The sequence below is a fragment of the Ornithodoros turicata genome, chromosome 9, assembly GCF_037126465.1.
Source record: "Ornithodoros turicata isolate Travis chromosome 9, ASM3712646v1, whole genome shotgun sequence".
NCBI lineage: Eukaryota > Metazoa > Arthropoda > Arachnida > Ixodida > Argasidae > Ornithodoros > Ornithodoros turicata.
Genome location: NC_088209.1, coordinates 28,179,838 through 28,196,545, shown reverse-complemented (window position 1 = coordinate 28,196,545; position 16,708 = coordinate 28,179,838). Strand labels below are relative to the sequence as shown.

General features: G+C 45.9%; 1 protein-coding gene across 1 annotated transcript in view; it reads left to right on the top strand.

Annotated features, from left to right (window-relative positions):
* Positions 1-16,708, top strand: part of LOC135368504 (protein tolkin-like) — a 159,576-nt gene that overhangs the window by 93,076 nt on the left and 49,792 nt on the right. Inside the window, exons 2-3 of the mRNA XM_064601846.1 lie at positions 10,835-10,952; positions 15,341-15,468. Of these exons, the coding sequence (XP_064457916.1) occupies positions 10,835-10,952; positions 15,341-15,468 (246 nt within the window). The remainder of the gene's footprint in view (positions 1-10,834; positions 10,953-15,340; positions 15,469-16,708) is intronic.

Below are 16,708 nucleotides of genomic sequence, written 5' to 3'. Positions count from 1 at the left end.
GAATTCCATTCTTCTTCCGTAAAACCAACCTTGTCATAAAATTGGTCGAATATACGCATGTGGGGAGGTATCAAGGTGAAGAGATGAATGGCTGAGGGGTGAGTGGAAAGTCAATGTGGGATTGAGAGTGTCGGCTCTGAGTTATGGACGCTTTTACGAAGTTCCTCGGGCGGGTGGTACTGCTCTTCATGCTTGGAGAAAGGGGGGGGGGGGTGAAGAATTTAATTAGGTTTCTAACGTATCCACGCGTGTTGAAACGACCCCCAGAATGTCGCATTTCAGGCGTTTTTAGGCATTTATAGGCAAATGCCTAAAATTCCGGGCCCTAGTTATGACCCATCTCACACGAAGTTGGTAAGAAGGGGTATAACAAAAGCCATTTTCTCCATTTTTTTCTTTTAAAATCAATCAAAAGCCTGCTTGGGGTCCGCCCCAGAAAAAAGCATGCGTTCACAGTATGGGCACTGCTTTCAAAAATCAAATGGCCAGGTTGCTTGATCTCCGATATCCAACGCACCTCATCACAGGGATAGGTCAGCCTCTATTGGTCAGACTAATGGAGCCGGGGGAGGTCGAAGCACAGTCGGTTGAAAAGAGACCGGTGGTGCTCCCATGCGTGCATTATCGCCCGCACAGACTCAAAAAGGTGGCCATGAGGTTTGACGTCTCAGTGGTGTTTTCAATGCCAGGGGAGTTAAGGAGCTCTTGTGCCAGATTCGGTGGTTCCCATATACAGGGAAAACCCCTGCTGCGACATCAACCACACCAATAAGTACAAGGAATGTCAGAAGGATGTTGTTTACAGTACCCCGCTTTCATGCGGGCGTCGGTATATATGTAGGACAGATCGGGAGGTGATGCATCAATTACGTGAACATGCGGCGGCTCAAATATCGACGCCTTCGGATCATTTGGCTGTCCATACATGAGATTGTGGGTGCCACCCGAATTTTCATATCGCGGAAGTGGGGACCAAAATTTCAGACCACGAGGGAGATAATCGAAGCCTATACCGCCCACACAGGGCCGGATCGAAAGAGTGTATCAGCCAACCTTCATTAGCGTTGAGTGCAAGAGAGGTAGCGTTTTTGGAAACAACGGGAATCAACGCAAGATAACCCTGTCCCGGTTCGGCCTCGTGGCGGTTAATTGGGTAGGGGGCGGGTTTGTACATTAGATCATCGATTTTCCTATTTATTCGTTCGCTCACTTCAAGATGCAATAAAACCCACAGTTGTAAGTAGCGCGTCGTCCGTGTGTGCTCATCATCATTCACCATCTTCTTCCAATCAAGCAATGGGATAGGGTGCCGCCTCAGCGGCGAAACATCCCACTCCATCATCATTGCTTATTTGTTGTTTTGTCGGCCGTGTGTGTGTTCTACGTCCTTGTAATTTTCAGCGCTTACATTCTCCGTGGATCAATACCAACCAGCCCAATTTCTTGTCTTGATGGTCTTTCTTTTTTATTGTTTGTAATTTCGTGTTAGCGCCGAGAAGCAACTATGGCTATGGGCGGCGTACAGATGTGGACAGATGGAGAGAGGACAGAAGGAAAGCCTCGGGGACAAGGGGGGGTTAGTGTGCGTCCTGGGCCGACTTCATGGGGAACTGTACCGACATTCGTGTAAAAAAAAACTCGGAAAACCCAGGGAAAACCTCAGAGAGCGCGGGACGCCTTAACCCGCTAGGCCATGCCGCTGTTCCTTGAGTATCCCTAGTACCCCTCTTCCATTGGACTAAAAAATAATTGGGTGTAGATTTATACGTAAGGCGGGTCCGCCCACAATTGTGTGGCTACATGCTGCACGTGCCGCGCAGGGTAGGACTGCGGGTAATGTTATACAATGTACGGAGTATATGCGGACAATATGCGGATGTTATACAATATTCCCATACCATACAATATTCCAATACTCGCCCAGCCTGCATCTTTCCATAGTCTTCGAATGTAACATCATATATTCCCTGCGTTTGTTATATATGTATACATATATTATTATATTTTATATATTTCCTCCTCGTTATTTTTCACACCACCAACCAACCAACCATTGCATTGCACTGTGCCTGTGTTTTGCTCTTTTGGATACCTATGTCGAAATGTCCAACGTTGTTTTGTACTGTATTTGTCCTGACATGGTCTTCAAGTTCCTCTCTTCTTCAATTTTGAATTTTGCTGTGCCTCGTACCTGTTTTGCTGTCGTGTAGATTACCTTGTTGTTCCGTTGCTCTATTGTTTCGCATCATACCTAATTTTATGCTGTGTATTGCATATGCTTTTTCTGTATATCTACCTCAGATAGTGCGCCAACACAGAGGCCTTGGGCCGTTCTTGGGCGCTAAATAAAACCATTATTATTATTATTAATTTTGACCACCTAGGGTTCACTGGACCAAGTGCGCGCTCTCTATGACCTTTTGTTTCAACAAATACTGAAAGCGAACCACCATAGCTAACTTCCCTGAACACGTACTGTAAGTGAATGCTGTCACGGCTTACCGCATAATTATGCCTCGCCCGGACAATAGTGGACGACCAAACGCCAAGGTGACTCAGCCGTACGCGCAATTAAAGCTGTCAATGCGGGATGCCAGCATTCACAGGGGAGGGAGTAGAGGCTCGGTTGGCCCTGAATTTTATTTTGGCTTCGATCGCGGCTGTAGATGAGCAGGAAGTTACGAGACAGGTGTTGTCCGAATTGATGTGTACAGACACGGGTTATCGTCTACTGGCGAGCGTAAGAAGTCCGGTTGACGTGACACCTGTCGTGCTGCGCGATATGTTGCATTGTCACTTGAGGCGGAAGAATGTTTCATTAATAGAGGAAGACATGAGCAGCTTTTTCTGACAGGTGCATGACACATGAAAGAGCTGGAGAACTCTTTCTTGCTTGATAGTTTGGTTTTCTGAAGAAAAAAAAGAAAGAAAAAAGAACATGTTGGCAACATATCCTTGAGCGCTCGGTGTGTGTGTCTGTGTGTTGTCTTTCTGCGCGTTTTAGCGCTTTTAATCAAGATAGCGTTGGGCTTGGGGGAAAAGATAAATGGACGAAACACAGAAACCCTCCAAGGGGATTGTATCAAAGCTGTGAATCGCTAGATAATGTGGTTGTGGCTTGTTCATGGTATATCACGAATGGTGCTACCGTGCTACTAGCAAGAAGAGAACTAAACGGGATAATCTTATGACAATTTTCTGCCATCCCCAATCATGTATATATGTGGTAACAAATTTCCTGTTGAATGATTGGGGGGGGGGGGGGTGATGTAGGGGTAAGGTGCGGTCAGCCTACTCTGGGGTGACGGCTCGGTGCACACAGCGGAGGGAGAAGAGGGTAAGACGAGGGAGGGAGGGGAGAGATGATGGTGGCACAGAAGAGGGAGGGTGTGTGCTAACCCTCTTGCTCTGGGATTTGGGTTGTGCAAGAGAACTACCCACCACAAAAACCAAGCGAGTATCCCTAAGGAGACATTAATTGGGGTGCTCCCTGTACCACGGTAACCACCAGGATTATTGGCGAAGTTACCGCATTCCTGTTGAATGAAACAATATTTCAAATGCAGTCCGTTATCGCATTTCACAGAAAGCGGTGTAAACGGGTAGCGATTGCAAGGGTCAGTCTGAAAAAGAGCGCTTATGGTGAGCTTGAATTAAATTCTAGCTCACCATAGAGCGCTACTGCTATTTTAAGCAGCAAATGCCTCAGTGACGTGCTAACCGGTGTACGCTTTCTGACGACAAGCTAGGGTGGTGCAACGACGCCTCGCGATTTGCCTTCCCTACACTCTTAAAAATGAACTTCACCACATAGCACGCTCCTAGCCAACCATCATCCCGAATGACAACGTTCTCGCCCCTGATTTGTTGAAAACGGGAGGAGGAGCCTATTTTGTGCCGTGCATAATGGCACAAAATAGGCTCCTCCTCCCGTTTTCAGCAAATCAGGGGCGAGAACGTTGTCATTCGGGATGATGGTTGGCTAGGAGCGTGCTATATGGTGAAGTTCATTTCTAAGAGTGTAGAGCTGCCCTGACATACAGCCGTCGTAGAGCTGCCCTGTAGTGTTGTCGTGGCATAATTCCGGCTTCGAAACAAGAGGGTCCAATTCTGAGATAGTTTAGCGCTTCTGGTCATATTCCATCCCGTAAGACATCCTACATCTACAGGCAGACTTTCCATGCGTCCAGTCCACAGTGAATGCGCACGTTCAGCAGAACAAACTCCATGAAACAATGCACACGCACGCACACGTGACATTAAACGAAGGCATATTCCAGAATCGATAAATGTGTTTGAAGTTGACTTTCTCAATATTCTAGTGTATGTAAGAATAACGATGTTCTTCAGCGTTATATACTGTGTTTTTCATATATTATTTCTTTATGCTGTGTTGATCCTCTGTGTTCCTTTCGCTGCTTTCCCCTTCATTTCGCACTCTTTTAGTTCTGTACCCATTTCACTTCATTCTCATATCACACATTTAGTTTAATGTCTCATGTGTAATGGGGCAGGGCACCTCAGTGGTGAAACAGCCCGTGCCATCATCATCTAAAAGGGTAGAACGAAGGACACGAGGTTTAATGCACAGAGCACACGAACAGCATAAGACAAGACGGTCTCTGACAAGACAAACTCTGTCCCTCGAAGCCGAACGAATTCACAGATGCTGCGTACACATACAGGCACAAAGCAAAAGGAAACACCCTCCAGGCTCTTCGTATGCGTACGCTTGTACAGTGTCGTCATTTCTTCGATGGCGCGTCTTGATTTCGTATTCATATTTTGATGGAAGGCTCCTCCAGCGGTTCATATGGCCGGCACGTTACTAGCACTCGCGCAATTTCTTGGCATTGACATTGCATACGTGAAATATCTTCTGTTACGCAAGGGCGAATCACATAATGTGTTCCCTTAGGAGACAGCTCTCCGCACTGAGGGGCATAATTGTTGCTGGAAGAAGCGCGTGAGTAAGCGCTTTCCGATTCAACGCCCCTGAATTGCAATTCACCTTGAAAGGACGTATTGTAATTCTTGGCCCTACTTCGGCTCTTGCGAAAGATTGAAGGGGAAAAAAAAGTGACGTTGTTGCGGCAGGATGGTCTCGGAAAATAATAATTGCAAAATGGCTGTACTGTCAAGGTCAAGATGTCGTCTTGCTCGATGCATGCATACTATATCTCCTTCTGACTTATTCATGTTTGGCTATTGCACTTTGTCAGGGAGAAGCGTCGTCTTACCAAAAATAGGCGGCGAAAAAGAAATCTCATTGGAATATGCCTGAATGTGTAACGAGAGCCGATGGATTGATTTGACAAAAGAAGAAGGAGAGGTTGGCCCAACTCTACGCCGGGCTGGCTACTCTAGCAGTGGTGTGTTTTGCTGCCATGTTTATAGAAGAATGTGCGTTCCACGATAGTCCTGAAGAAGGAACATCACAAAGTGCAACACTGTTTACTGATAAGCGGATAGCATTATATCCGCCGAATACGTTCAGCCGAAACCGGTGAAGTAATTATTCTAGCTGTCTGGGCTTCCTAGAAAGTGTTCTATCTGTATGGTGAGGATGTATCCTGTGGAGCACTGACGTCGGTACGCTCACAAGGACATATAGTAAGAAAAGAGCATATAGAGAGTTTTAAAAAATTAAATCCAACCTATAAAAACTTTACTCCACGTTGTGGTTAATCACCGACGAGATCATGTGAAGAGGAATCTTCAAATACTCGATGGAATATTTCGAGCACTGGACACAAGTATATGTATGCCTGCATGACGTAGCAAATGTGTCGGAGCATACTGTACCTAACAGGCTCATCAATATCAAATGTTCATTACATTGTTCCACCAACCCAAACGCTCGTTACACAGTAATCCTTCTTTTACCTGCTGTCAGTAGCGTAGCTAGAAAAATATTTCGGAAGTTGTACGGGAACTTTACGTGGGGGAGAGAATTTACCAAAGCCTGACGGTGGGCTAGTTGGTTCGTACTTCAGAAGTTTTGGCACTGCTAAGGAGTGCAAGCAGGACAGGACTAGAGGAATAAACTACACAGGTGCTGTCCTGCCTGTACTCCTTCGCTGTGCCAGAACTTCTGAAGTATGAGAATGTACCCTCGTTTCCGCCTCCCAAATCGCTGTGACTGCTTGTAGAGGACCAGGTTCCTCGTCAGGGATCCTAATCACTTTTGTATCTGGCCGTTCTATATTTATGTTATTTCCTTCGTTCAATATTTATTTTATTTTTAAATAAAATAAAAATGGAAATGCAGTACCAAAGGTACATTTTCGGGGGGAGGTTGGACTATCGAACTCCCCCCCCCCCCCACACACACACTGGCTATCACGCCTAGCACTGTCGGACAGCGACTACACTGTTGCCAGCTACACACTCCAAATGCCAACCAGCGACAGGATCCACCTAAGCACCACACAAGCAGAAGATGGCACAGAACAAGAAGATGACACCGGCAATCCAGAAGATGTGGGTTCTTGTCCTACAGCTGGCTAACCTTTTCAGTGACTTTCATCTTTCATCATCTTTCACCACACAAGACCTCACTGGTACCGTGGGCATGCAACACGTCTCAGTTATACTGACACTTCTAAAACGAACGGAGAAAAAATTAGGGAAGCGCGACAAAAAAAAAAAAAAAAAAGAAAGAGCAGGCTAATGAAACGCTCTTTAACACCGATCACACTTCTATTCCCGGGGCACGGCGGACACCTCCAAACCTGACGACCAAACTGTCAAAACTCGGGGGCGCCTGGAGCGCTAAAGATTCTTTAGGCGCACATGCACGTGACGTGAGATGCCTGTGATCGATGCCCCTCTTCCGGCTTCGAGGTGTTGCTCTCTGCTGGTGTTATTGACAGGCCCGAGGTGCGTCTCAACGAGCGAGAAAATGAACACACACACACAACACACAATGGCATACTCGAAAAATGACGGACGTCGTCGCATCAGCCCCCCCCCCCCCCCCCCGTCTTTCTGCTGGGAGAGAAAGCTTGAGGACGCTAATAGTGGGACAAGTTTGACTGCTGGAACACGAAACACGATGTGATTCAATAGAGGGAATGTTTTTGGTGGGTGTGCATACAAATGGACAGTTTTGTTGTGAGGAGCACATCTATCTGGCTCGCGCCGTTTGTTTAGTGAAACGTTTCTTCAGCGTAGGTAGTTGGTTGGTATACATTGGGAACGAAGAGCATACGCGTGTTTTTGACTTATTCCTTTTATTCTTTATGAGGTGCTGTTTATGTGCTGCGGGAAAAATATTATTGCTACTTCTCACGCGTGAGTCTTTCGCGCTGTTTCAGCTGTCCCAATCCTTTGGGAGTTGGGATTTTTCTATTTTTTTTGAAGCACACAGGGGCGGAAATTTTTGCATGAACGGCCCGAGTAACGCATTTTTTATACTCGTTACTCAATTACATTTTGAGTCGAGTAATTTGTAACGGTAATCAATTACATTTTGAGTCGAGTAATTTGTAACGGTAATCAATTACTTTTTCTAGAAGAGTAACGGTAATCAATTACTTTTTTGGAGTAACGGGCACAAGTCTGCATGATCACCATCACGCCAATGTCATACCGCAGATGCATAGCTGAACACGCGATTCAGTTGTCTATGAGCGAGGATTAACTTTCTAAAACTATTCATCATCTCTTCATTATGAGAGAGCACTCGCTTTGAGAAAGTGAGAGCCATTCACAGTCGATACATCATCAGGCTTTCTCCTAATGAGCTCATACGTCCATCCAGATCGGGCCCTGGGCAATAAGGCGTAATAGGCCAATTCTATCTCCGCTTCACTCACCAAGTTTCGTCGAGCAGGTTTATGCCTCGGCAGTGCTGGCATCGTACCGGCTGGTTCTAATGACCTCTTATGTCCCCTTCATTAAAAGAGATGGCAAAGGTATACTGCTTCGGCAGAAGGACTCCGTGCTCTCATATCGAACTCGCAGCGTCGTTTGGGAGGTTCTAATGTCTGATTCCTTAAAGATATTCCTTACTCTATGCACTGTTGGTTCGGCGGTGACGTTTTATTACCGAGCGATATGCCTACCCCGGTGTTGATGTGGCGAAAAAAATAATAGGGAGACACGTCACACGACAAATTCGGCTACTCCCATAAACAGATCTCCCCCCCCCCCAAGAAAAAGGGGGGGAAATAGAATGTGGCAGCATGTTGTTCGGGGGGACTGTGCATCTTATAGCATGTGAGGGAAACCCACCTTGTTCCTTTTTTGCAATAAACATATCCCCCCCACCCCCCACCCCAAGGGGAAAACATGCTCTCAAAAATGAACGTTTGTGGTTGGCACGGTGAACGTGGTTGGCACGCGGTGCTTAGCCAACCATCACCCCGAATGACATCGTTCTCGCCCCTGATTTGTTGAAAACGGGGGGCGTACGCCTTTTTTGTACAACTTGTGCAGTACATAATTTGTACAAAAAGGGTGTACGCCTCCCGTGTTCAATAAATTAGAGGAGAGAACAATGTCAACAATGGCATGATGCACGGTTGGCTAGGAGGATGAGTGAGTAGAGTGAGTGAGTAAGAGTGAGTCCCCTCCCCCCTTATTTCTTTCTGACTATAGTCGTGACGATGCACAATCCTGTGCGGCCAACAACGGCACGCTATTTCAGCATCACCCCTCATTTTTTAAGAGTGCACCCAGAGCACAGCCGGTGCCTGTATTATCTATGCACTGACTACGGGAAACGTACTTTCTCAAACAACGTGATAACTTGGTCCGGTTGGTACATTACTTAAAATCGCCATTAAAAACCAGTGTTGGGTATAAATACAGCGACACACAAGACATACACGACGACACAAGCACTCTGAAACACTGATTGAACTTCAGTGCTGGTGTCGTCGTGCAATCTTGTGTCATCCTATTCGTACCCAGCACTGGTGTCTTTTTTAGCGATTTTAAGTACTTTCTCATTTGCAACAAATAGACAATTTGATGTGGGTGAGCGGCATTAACATTAATGAGCCCAGTGCATACGCGAATATACAAGTGAGATTTTAACAAAGTAAGGATATACGGTCAGCAATACTGCAGACAAGTACGCCATTTCGTCGCACTAAGCACGGCGACTGTCGCACACTAAGTATCATGGGTATAATTGTAATTATGCACTGCGTGCTTCAATGGGCAAAAGAGAATCACAGATGTTCTCTCGCAGAAGGCTACCCACAGCGACAACTAAACAATTCACCTTGTTCGTACTGATTACGAATGGCTGGCTGAACAAACAAACAAAAAAAGAAAGAAATAAAGGAAAGAGAGGGCCTCCTTTCATTTCCCGCTGCCCCATCTAAGCTCCCGGCAATCCCGCTACCGTTCATTAGTTCTATAGCATGGGCGTTACGGAAGCTCCCGCTACAAGAAGCAATGCGAATCGTATCGGGAAAATGCGCAACGCGAACGAAACAGGAGACGAGGAACCCATTATCCAAAGACCATTCTGTTTTCGGCTTTCATATTCGGGTTCTATTTGAGGACTTGTAATTGTAAAATAGACTACAATCGAGCGATATCGGGTGGGACAAGAGGATCTTCGGGTGGACAACAAAAATGATCTTCGCCTTTCTGATGAATATGAGACGAGATGCTGAGCAGATGTGCTGAATGAGTGGTGCTTATGGGTTCTTCAGTGCCCGTATTGCACGCTGAACTTGCACTTCGGCAAGGTCATTTTCGTTTTTCAGATTTCCTTTTTTTTTTCTGGGATATGTATATTCCAAGTAACGACGATGCATGTTGGGGCGCCGTGGGAGGAGGGGGAGAATATGTTTAATAGAATGAAAAGAAAGAAAAGAAGAAAAAGGAAATGTCAGCCAGCCTAATGCCGGCTTGCTATTCCAAAAAAAGAAAGAAACTCAAAATAAACAAAAAGGGGAGGGGGTAAAAATGGGTTTTACCGTGTTTTAAGACTAGTACAGCATCCGATTTACTTTTGGAACTACCAAAAAAGGCGGGCTATAAAGCCTTGACATGCTGCAACATACAGGAATATCGTACTGGCACGCCGAGATGCCGTACAAGGTGTTCCGCTAAGGGCTTTGAAATACACGATATAAAGAAAAAAAGAAGAGAAAATTGTTTTAATATTTTAATAAGACATCGAATACCGAATGTGGGATAATACTTGGGGAGCGGCCAGTTGCGCCTATAAGCGCTGAAACAGCAAAAAATCCCCGAAGTTTCAAAGATTGTCGCTCAGTGCACCTATGAACCAATATGACCTCGTACTACTCCAACCGAGTACGTACTTCAACGAATCTTAACGGTCGTCTTGTAAAGGTGTAAAACAGCGGAGAAACACCCCAACATGGCATCATCATTCATAATTTAATTGTTATTGTTGTAAAACAGTTATGTGCATATATACGCGGAAAATTTCGACTTCCGTAACAACAACGATTGTGGTTTGAATTAAAAAACAAGCGCAGTCCATAATCCGATAAGTTTTACCCATGTTCACCGAAAGTAACGTCGTTGTAAAGCAATTTGCACATACGCAAGGTTGTGACAAAATGGCATCCGCCTGCGCCTGTTGTTGATAGCTCCTTCTGGAGGTCTTTCGGACCTCCACGAGGAGCTATCCTTCGGAGAAGGCGCTCCTTCGGACGGCGCCCGCAGGTGTTCTTGTCTCCGGTTTACATCCTATAATGCCCTTCGCGCCCCGAGGTTTCGTGTTGTGAGAATTCTGAATGACAACTCTTCTTTCTTACATGTGATTTCGAACTTGTCCGCCGTGTGTACTTTTTCCTAACTTTTTAGACTTTGCTGACTGCTGGTTATTTTCACACAGATCTGGTGATGGGCGACATCGCCGTGCCAACAGAGTCATTTCGTCGGCGGAGTCGACAAGTCAAGTCAGCAACTGGCATCAGCCTGCCCGACAGAGGGTACCGGTTACACGCGAAAAGGTAGGTACAGTCTCGAGGTCTTTTCATTTTTCAAGAAAGAGAATTTGGCGCAGCAGTATATGTCCGTAACGTCCATTACACTGATTATCCAGGGGGACACTTACCGTATTTTGGTTGGTTGGTTGGTGGTTGATAAAATAACAAGGGGAGGTTGAATTCGCGCAAGCGAATTCTGCTACCCCCAAAAAAGAAAGGAAACGGTACGATTGCACCACAGAAGGTGCGAGCGCACCGCAAAAGTTCACCGGGGCGAGCGTCTCGACCGCGACCACGCAGGACCGAGCGCGCCGTTCACATCAAGGATCATAGTAATGTCCACGCACCGTCTAGTAGTCCAGATTGCACAATGAAATTGAGAAGAGCATTAAAGGCCCCGTCCCTGTGCTTAGCGTCCCATACGTTATTTTCCGGCGTATAACGCGCGCGTTATACAGTAAAAAAAAATGTTCTGAACAGGTCCTGCGCGTTATCTAACCGTGCGCGTTATACACGGAAATATTTTCCTGCAAAGTTCCTTTTCAGGTCGGTGACGTACAAATTCTAGCCTCTTTCTGAGTGTGCTGTGGCTTGCTCTTAGTGTTATTTGACAAAACCGGCGAAAGGGCACTGAACTTTCTAAAGCAGTCAATAATCTTGAATTCATTTCAGAAGAATGGCGTGATTGAGAAGGGGCGCGAAACGGAAAGCAGAGAGGACACTGAAGTATGCTATGACAGCGACGCTGTTTCATCGGAGTTTAACGGATTTGACTAAATGTGTTTCAAATATGGCATATACATATATAAGATACACCGCTTTGGTTTATTGTGTATAGTGGTGTTAGTACAGAAGCTTGCAGCACAATTGCGGTGCGCGTTACACATCGAACATTTTTCAAATTGAGCCCGTTTTTAGGGGTGCGCGTTATACACCGAAAAATACGGTATATTCATTTTTAATCTTCTATGTTCGTGTTGTTATGTTTGGGTCGTGTAAGGCATAAAATTCTTGGAATTGCTCGGACTGTGACGCGTATATTTGCTCGTGATATTACATGCTTCTTACCTCCTCCTTATCCAATCCATAAAAGACATCTCACTGCCCAAATATTTCTTGGCATTCAAATCTCTTCGCAGCCTGCTGCTTTTCAATGACACGAAGTTACGTTAATTGTTCCGGTATATCGCGGCACCAAATTCGCGCAAGATCGTTTCGAAAATCTCTTCCAGGGCATTTGCTTCGGGTGCATTCCAGGCATTATATAATCAATGTAGCGTAAGTATAATTTTTCTCCGTGTATCTACTCCTTTGTGAGTGAAACGTGGCATGTGCTCATACAACGTTCAATTTAAAGAGACCCGCCGCCCTACCAAGCATACTAGCTCGACGACCCGGGCTTTTTTTCGGGAGCCGTCTTTCATAGGATGTCATTTACTCACACATGTCGGCGGGACCGCCGGTTGCGCGCTATTAATTCATAGCCTAATGGGAATAATTCACGATGGCGTGGCTTATAATGACAAGGGGCGTCTGGCAGGGAACATGTAAAACCTTTCAGAGACCTGCCGTCCAAGCGAGGTTATGATCATATATCCTCGCGGCCATTAAAGGTAAACAAACAAATTAAGCGTCACTTCACAATGCTTAGAAGGCAACGCAAGTAAAAAGTGAATAAAATGGCATGCCACGCTTCGCCATGTCATTTCGGAGTTTCGTTGAAGCGAGCGGAAGAGGCAGAAATGGTTTACGAGCGGTAAAGAGAAACTGGGATTATATAGATCAGCCCTCAGCGAGCTCAACTAATGGGTTTTGCTAGGGTGTAGCCTGGACGAGTAAACATCAGCGCCCTACCCTTCTCACACATACTGTCATTTCTCGACCGTATGAAATGTGCACGATCCAAACATATCTTGGAGGAATGCCATAGGTTATCATATATTTTTTTTTCTTCGCTTATTTTTTCGCTATTTTTTTTATTAATTTGCACTTATTTGCTTGTATGCAGCTTTAAACGCTATGGAGTAGCCGACATTCATGTTGATGGAGCCTACACCTTTTCCTTTTTTCTTCCATTTCCATTTGCTTTGAGATGTGGGGAGTAAACACTTATAAATACAAAAACGAAACTAAAAGGAACACGACATTTTTACGTAGAATTTACGTATTTCCGATCGTTTCCGTGTCTGACGCATAAGAAATTTCATGAAACGTTGTGGAGCATAGCGTGTCCCAGACCCAGACAGGAAACGTAAAGAGCAACCTTCGACATCTACGGCTCATCCATCAATTTCGTCCCAATGCTCTCAAACACGCTCCATCACCAATCAAAGGCCGTTAACGTAGTCTGCGAGAGGTTTTGCAGTTGATTCAGAGCTGTCAACTAGTGCCTACAACTAGTCCCATGATGTAAGTGGCTGCCGTCTATGGGCCCTGAATTGAGCAATCCGAGTTCTACTCCCGATGGAAGCATTCTCTTCTTATACCTATGGCTTGTTCATACCTTGACTTCTAGTTGGTTACAGTCGCTTCTTTTTATATCGATCCTTTCCTTCCAAACATCACCGGCGTGGTCTAGTGGCTATAGGATACCTGGCTCCTCACCCAGGTGGCCCCGCGTCCCGCCACCCTAAAAGTGCTAGAGTAGGGGAAGAAGGGGGATAGTTGCAACGTTTTTGTTCTTTTTTTTAAAATACAATCAAATCAGATCAGATCAATCAACACGCGGTAGGTGGAATTTAGCCGCAATGTCGGTGTTGCCGACTTTGATCGTTATCTCCTCTATCATCGCTGTGTGCAGCGTAACATACAAATGCACGTATACGCCCAACGGAAGTTAAACCGTTATCTCCAACGGAGATAGCCCTTAATGCTTGTCCCTCTCCGCCATTGTCGCACAGAGTCTCTAACGATCGAGACAATACGTATGCAATGAAAAATGAGGAGTCTCGTGTAGAGGGGGTAATAGGAGCACGAGCCCGCATGGGCTCGATGATTCGTTGTAGGCGCCGCGACATCGGATAGCCGTACTATAATTTGTCGTACGCAATTTGTGGATCCACTGTTTTTGGCGGCAAACCCGTTACTCAACAGGGCTCCGTTACATGCCCTCGCTGCCTTCTGGGTGAACTGTGATCATATTTCGTGGTTGTTTTCCCTTTTTTGTTTGTTTGTTTTGCTTTTCCTTCTTTTCTTTTCCCCCCCCCCTCTTTCTTCGCTGGGAATAGCAAGCCGACGTAGCGCAGGCTAACCTTTCCCTCCTTTGTCTTAAAATAATAAACATATATTCCCCCCTCCCCCTCGCTGGTAATGGACGGTCATGCTTGGGAGATGGGAGCCTTATCCTTACGGTAAACGTTGAAGAAGATTTTCATCAATCTTCGGGAACTGTGGGATTGCCTGGGAAAATTTTGATAGAAAAGTAGCCGACGAAAAATTCTGCCGATCTTAGATGTTGCAGGTCAGAGGTTTGGTGCTTAAACTGTTTAAACAGACATCTGATTGGCTGCAGAGTGCCTCAACTGCGTGGGGGAAGCCGACCGCGCCTTCCACTTGCACTTCGTTTATAAAGTGTTTCCGACTTCTCGCATGCACCAGACACTTTCATTTTCATTTTCCACATACAAAGTGTCCCAAGTATCACGTACTAAGATTTAAAATAGAAAATAAAAACCGCTGTATGCGCTCTGTTCCAAAAACGCGAGTTTGCTGGAAACACTTCGGCCGGGTTTTTCCCAAGGCACTCTACAACTTTGCAGTTGACAGGTCGGCCCTTTCACCAATGCCAGCGAACCAACATTTTAAAGGTTAGCGAATTAATGTGACCTTATTTATCCATTACACGCAAATATTGACGACTACACTCTTAAAAACGAGCTTCACCGCATAGCGCGCTCCCAGCCAACCATCATCTCGAATGATATCGTTATCTGCCCTGATTTGTTGAAAACGGGGGGCGTACGCCTTTTTTGTGACACTTATGCTGTTCATAATTGTCACAAAAAGGCGTACGCCCCTCGTTTTCAACAAATCAGAGGCGAGAACGATATCATTCGAGATGATGGTTGGCTGGGAGCGTGCTATGCGGTGAAGTTCATTTTTAAGAGTGTATGGGATACCCGACTGCCCGACTGCTAACAAAATTCGGTTGGTTTCATTTGCGCTTCGCCCTTTCTTAAAGTATTTGTACATATTAATTGAGACGTACTGCATACTAGCACACGCTTCCACCACCACCACCACCACCAACAGACATGAAAGAGCAATGCCAACTGAGATTCTTGTTGTATGCGTGTGTGTCCGTTTTAAATTTTGCCAATTAGACTTTGGCCGCGTGAACTTGTTTCGTTAACCTGTATCTCAATGGAGTGGAACTTTTAGGCCAAGGTTAATTCACGTGAATTATTTTCCAGGCGGCGGCATCGGCACAGGGGTGATCGGCAGAGCAAGACCCGGAGGCGAACGCGAGCAGCAACGGCGCGGTCTGAGCGCCTTTGGGAGCAAGCTGTCATCCCCTACGAGATAGAGGCCAACTTCAGCGGTAAAACATCCTATCTTACTCATATTTCCCGACACCTTCTGCCATCAATCCAGGAGCAGTGTTTCACGCAGTTACCCAAGCAGCACATCGTCTTGGCCACCAATTGACACCAATATTGGCAATGCTGGCCCAATATTGGCAATACTGGCCCAATATTGGCAATGCTGGCTCAATACTGGACCAATATTGGCAATGCTGGCTCAATACTGGACCAATATTGGCAATACTGGCCCAATATAGGCAATACTGGCCCAATACTAGACCAATATTGGCAATACTGGCCCAATGGTCCAAGATGTTGTGCTGCTTGGGTACACGCACGGTAATGCAGGGATTGGAACCGAAACTGAACCCGAACCGAAAACCGCTAAAAACCCGTATTTGTTCGCTGAACCGGAACTAAACCGAAATAAGTCTAGGCGGTTACCGGTTCGCAAAACGGTTCAGACGTAATGTATACGTTGTGAGAGATCGGAACTACGGTTTACACAGCGGATTGAGCCGCGTTGCCCAACAAATTCGAAATCGAAAGTGAACAAAACGAAACTGCAGCCCAAGCTCCACGAGGTATTTCCTCCTCGCAGCTATTGCGTTCATTCAGTTGTGTTAGTTTTGAGGTTGTCCTTTTGGCAGTTGTAGGCTTCCTTGTACGCGATTTTCGTCGTCCAACAACCCCAAGTATTCATTTTGGGCTGTGAAAATAAAGGCCAGTTCCTGAGCAGGATGTAACAGGGTGTATACGATGACACAACAACATAGATGAATGGATGGTGATGATTATGTGGGATGTTTCCTTGCGTTGAGTGCAGGACCCTACCCCAGTCCGAAAAGGTTCACATGAAATGATGACGAGGGAAGGAAATCCTACAGTTCTTGAAGGAGGCCGGTGGCCCTCAGAAAGCAAGGAAAAGCGCGAAGTGCACGGCACTGATGTGCAGGGTTACTCCATCCAACTTTGCAGATGTTGAATGGCCTCTGAATGGTCAGCATTTCAAGTTGACATTTCAAGGCCCATCGCTCGCATACGTACTGGCTACAGTCTTCTATAATGCGTCGGATTGTTGCCGGGAAACCACAAGTTGTACACAGAGCCGTGTTGCTGTGGCCCAGCCTATACCGGAGTGCAGGGGTGAATGCAACGTTAAGTCGTAAACGATGCACAAGAGGCGTAAAGAGGCGAGGGAAACCGCCCGGCATTTCAAATAATAGAGTTGGGTCAAAGGCATACAGAAGCGACCAC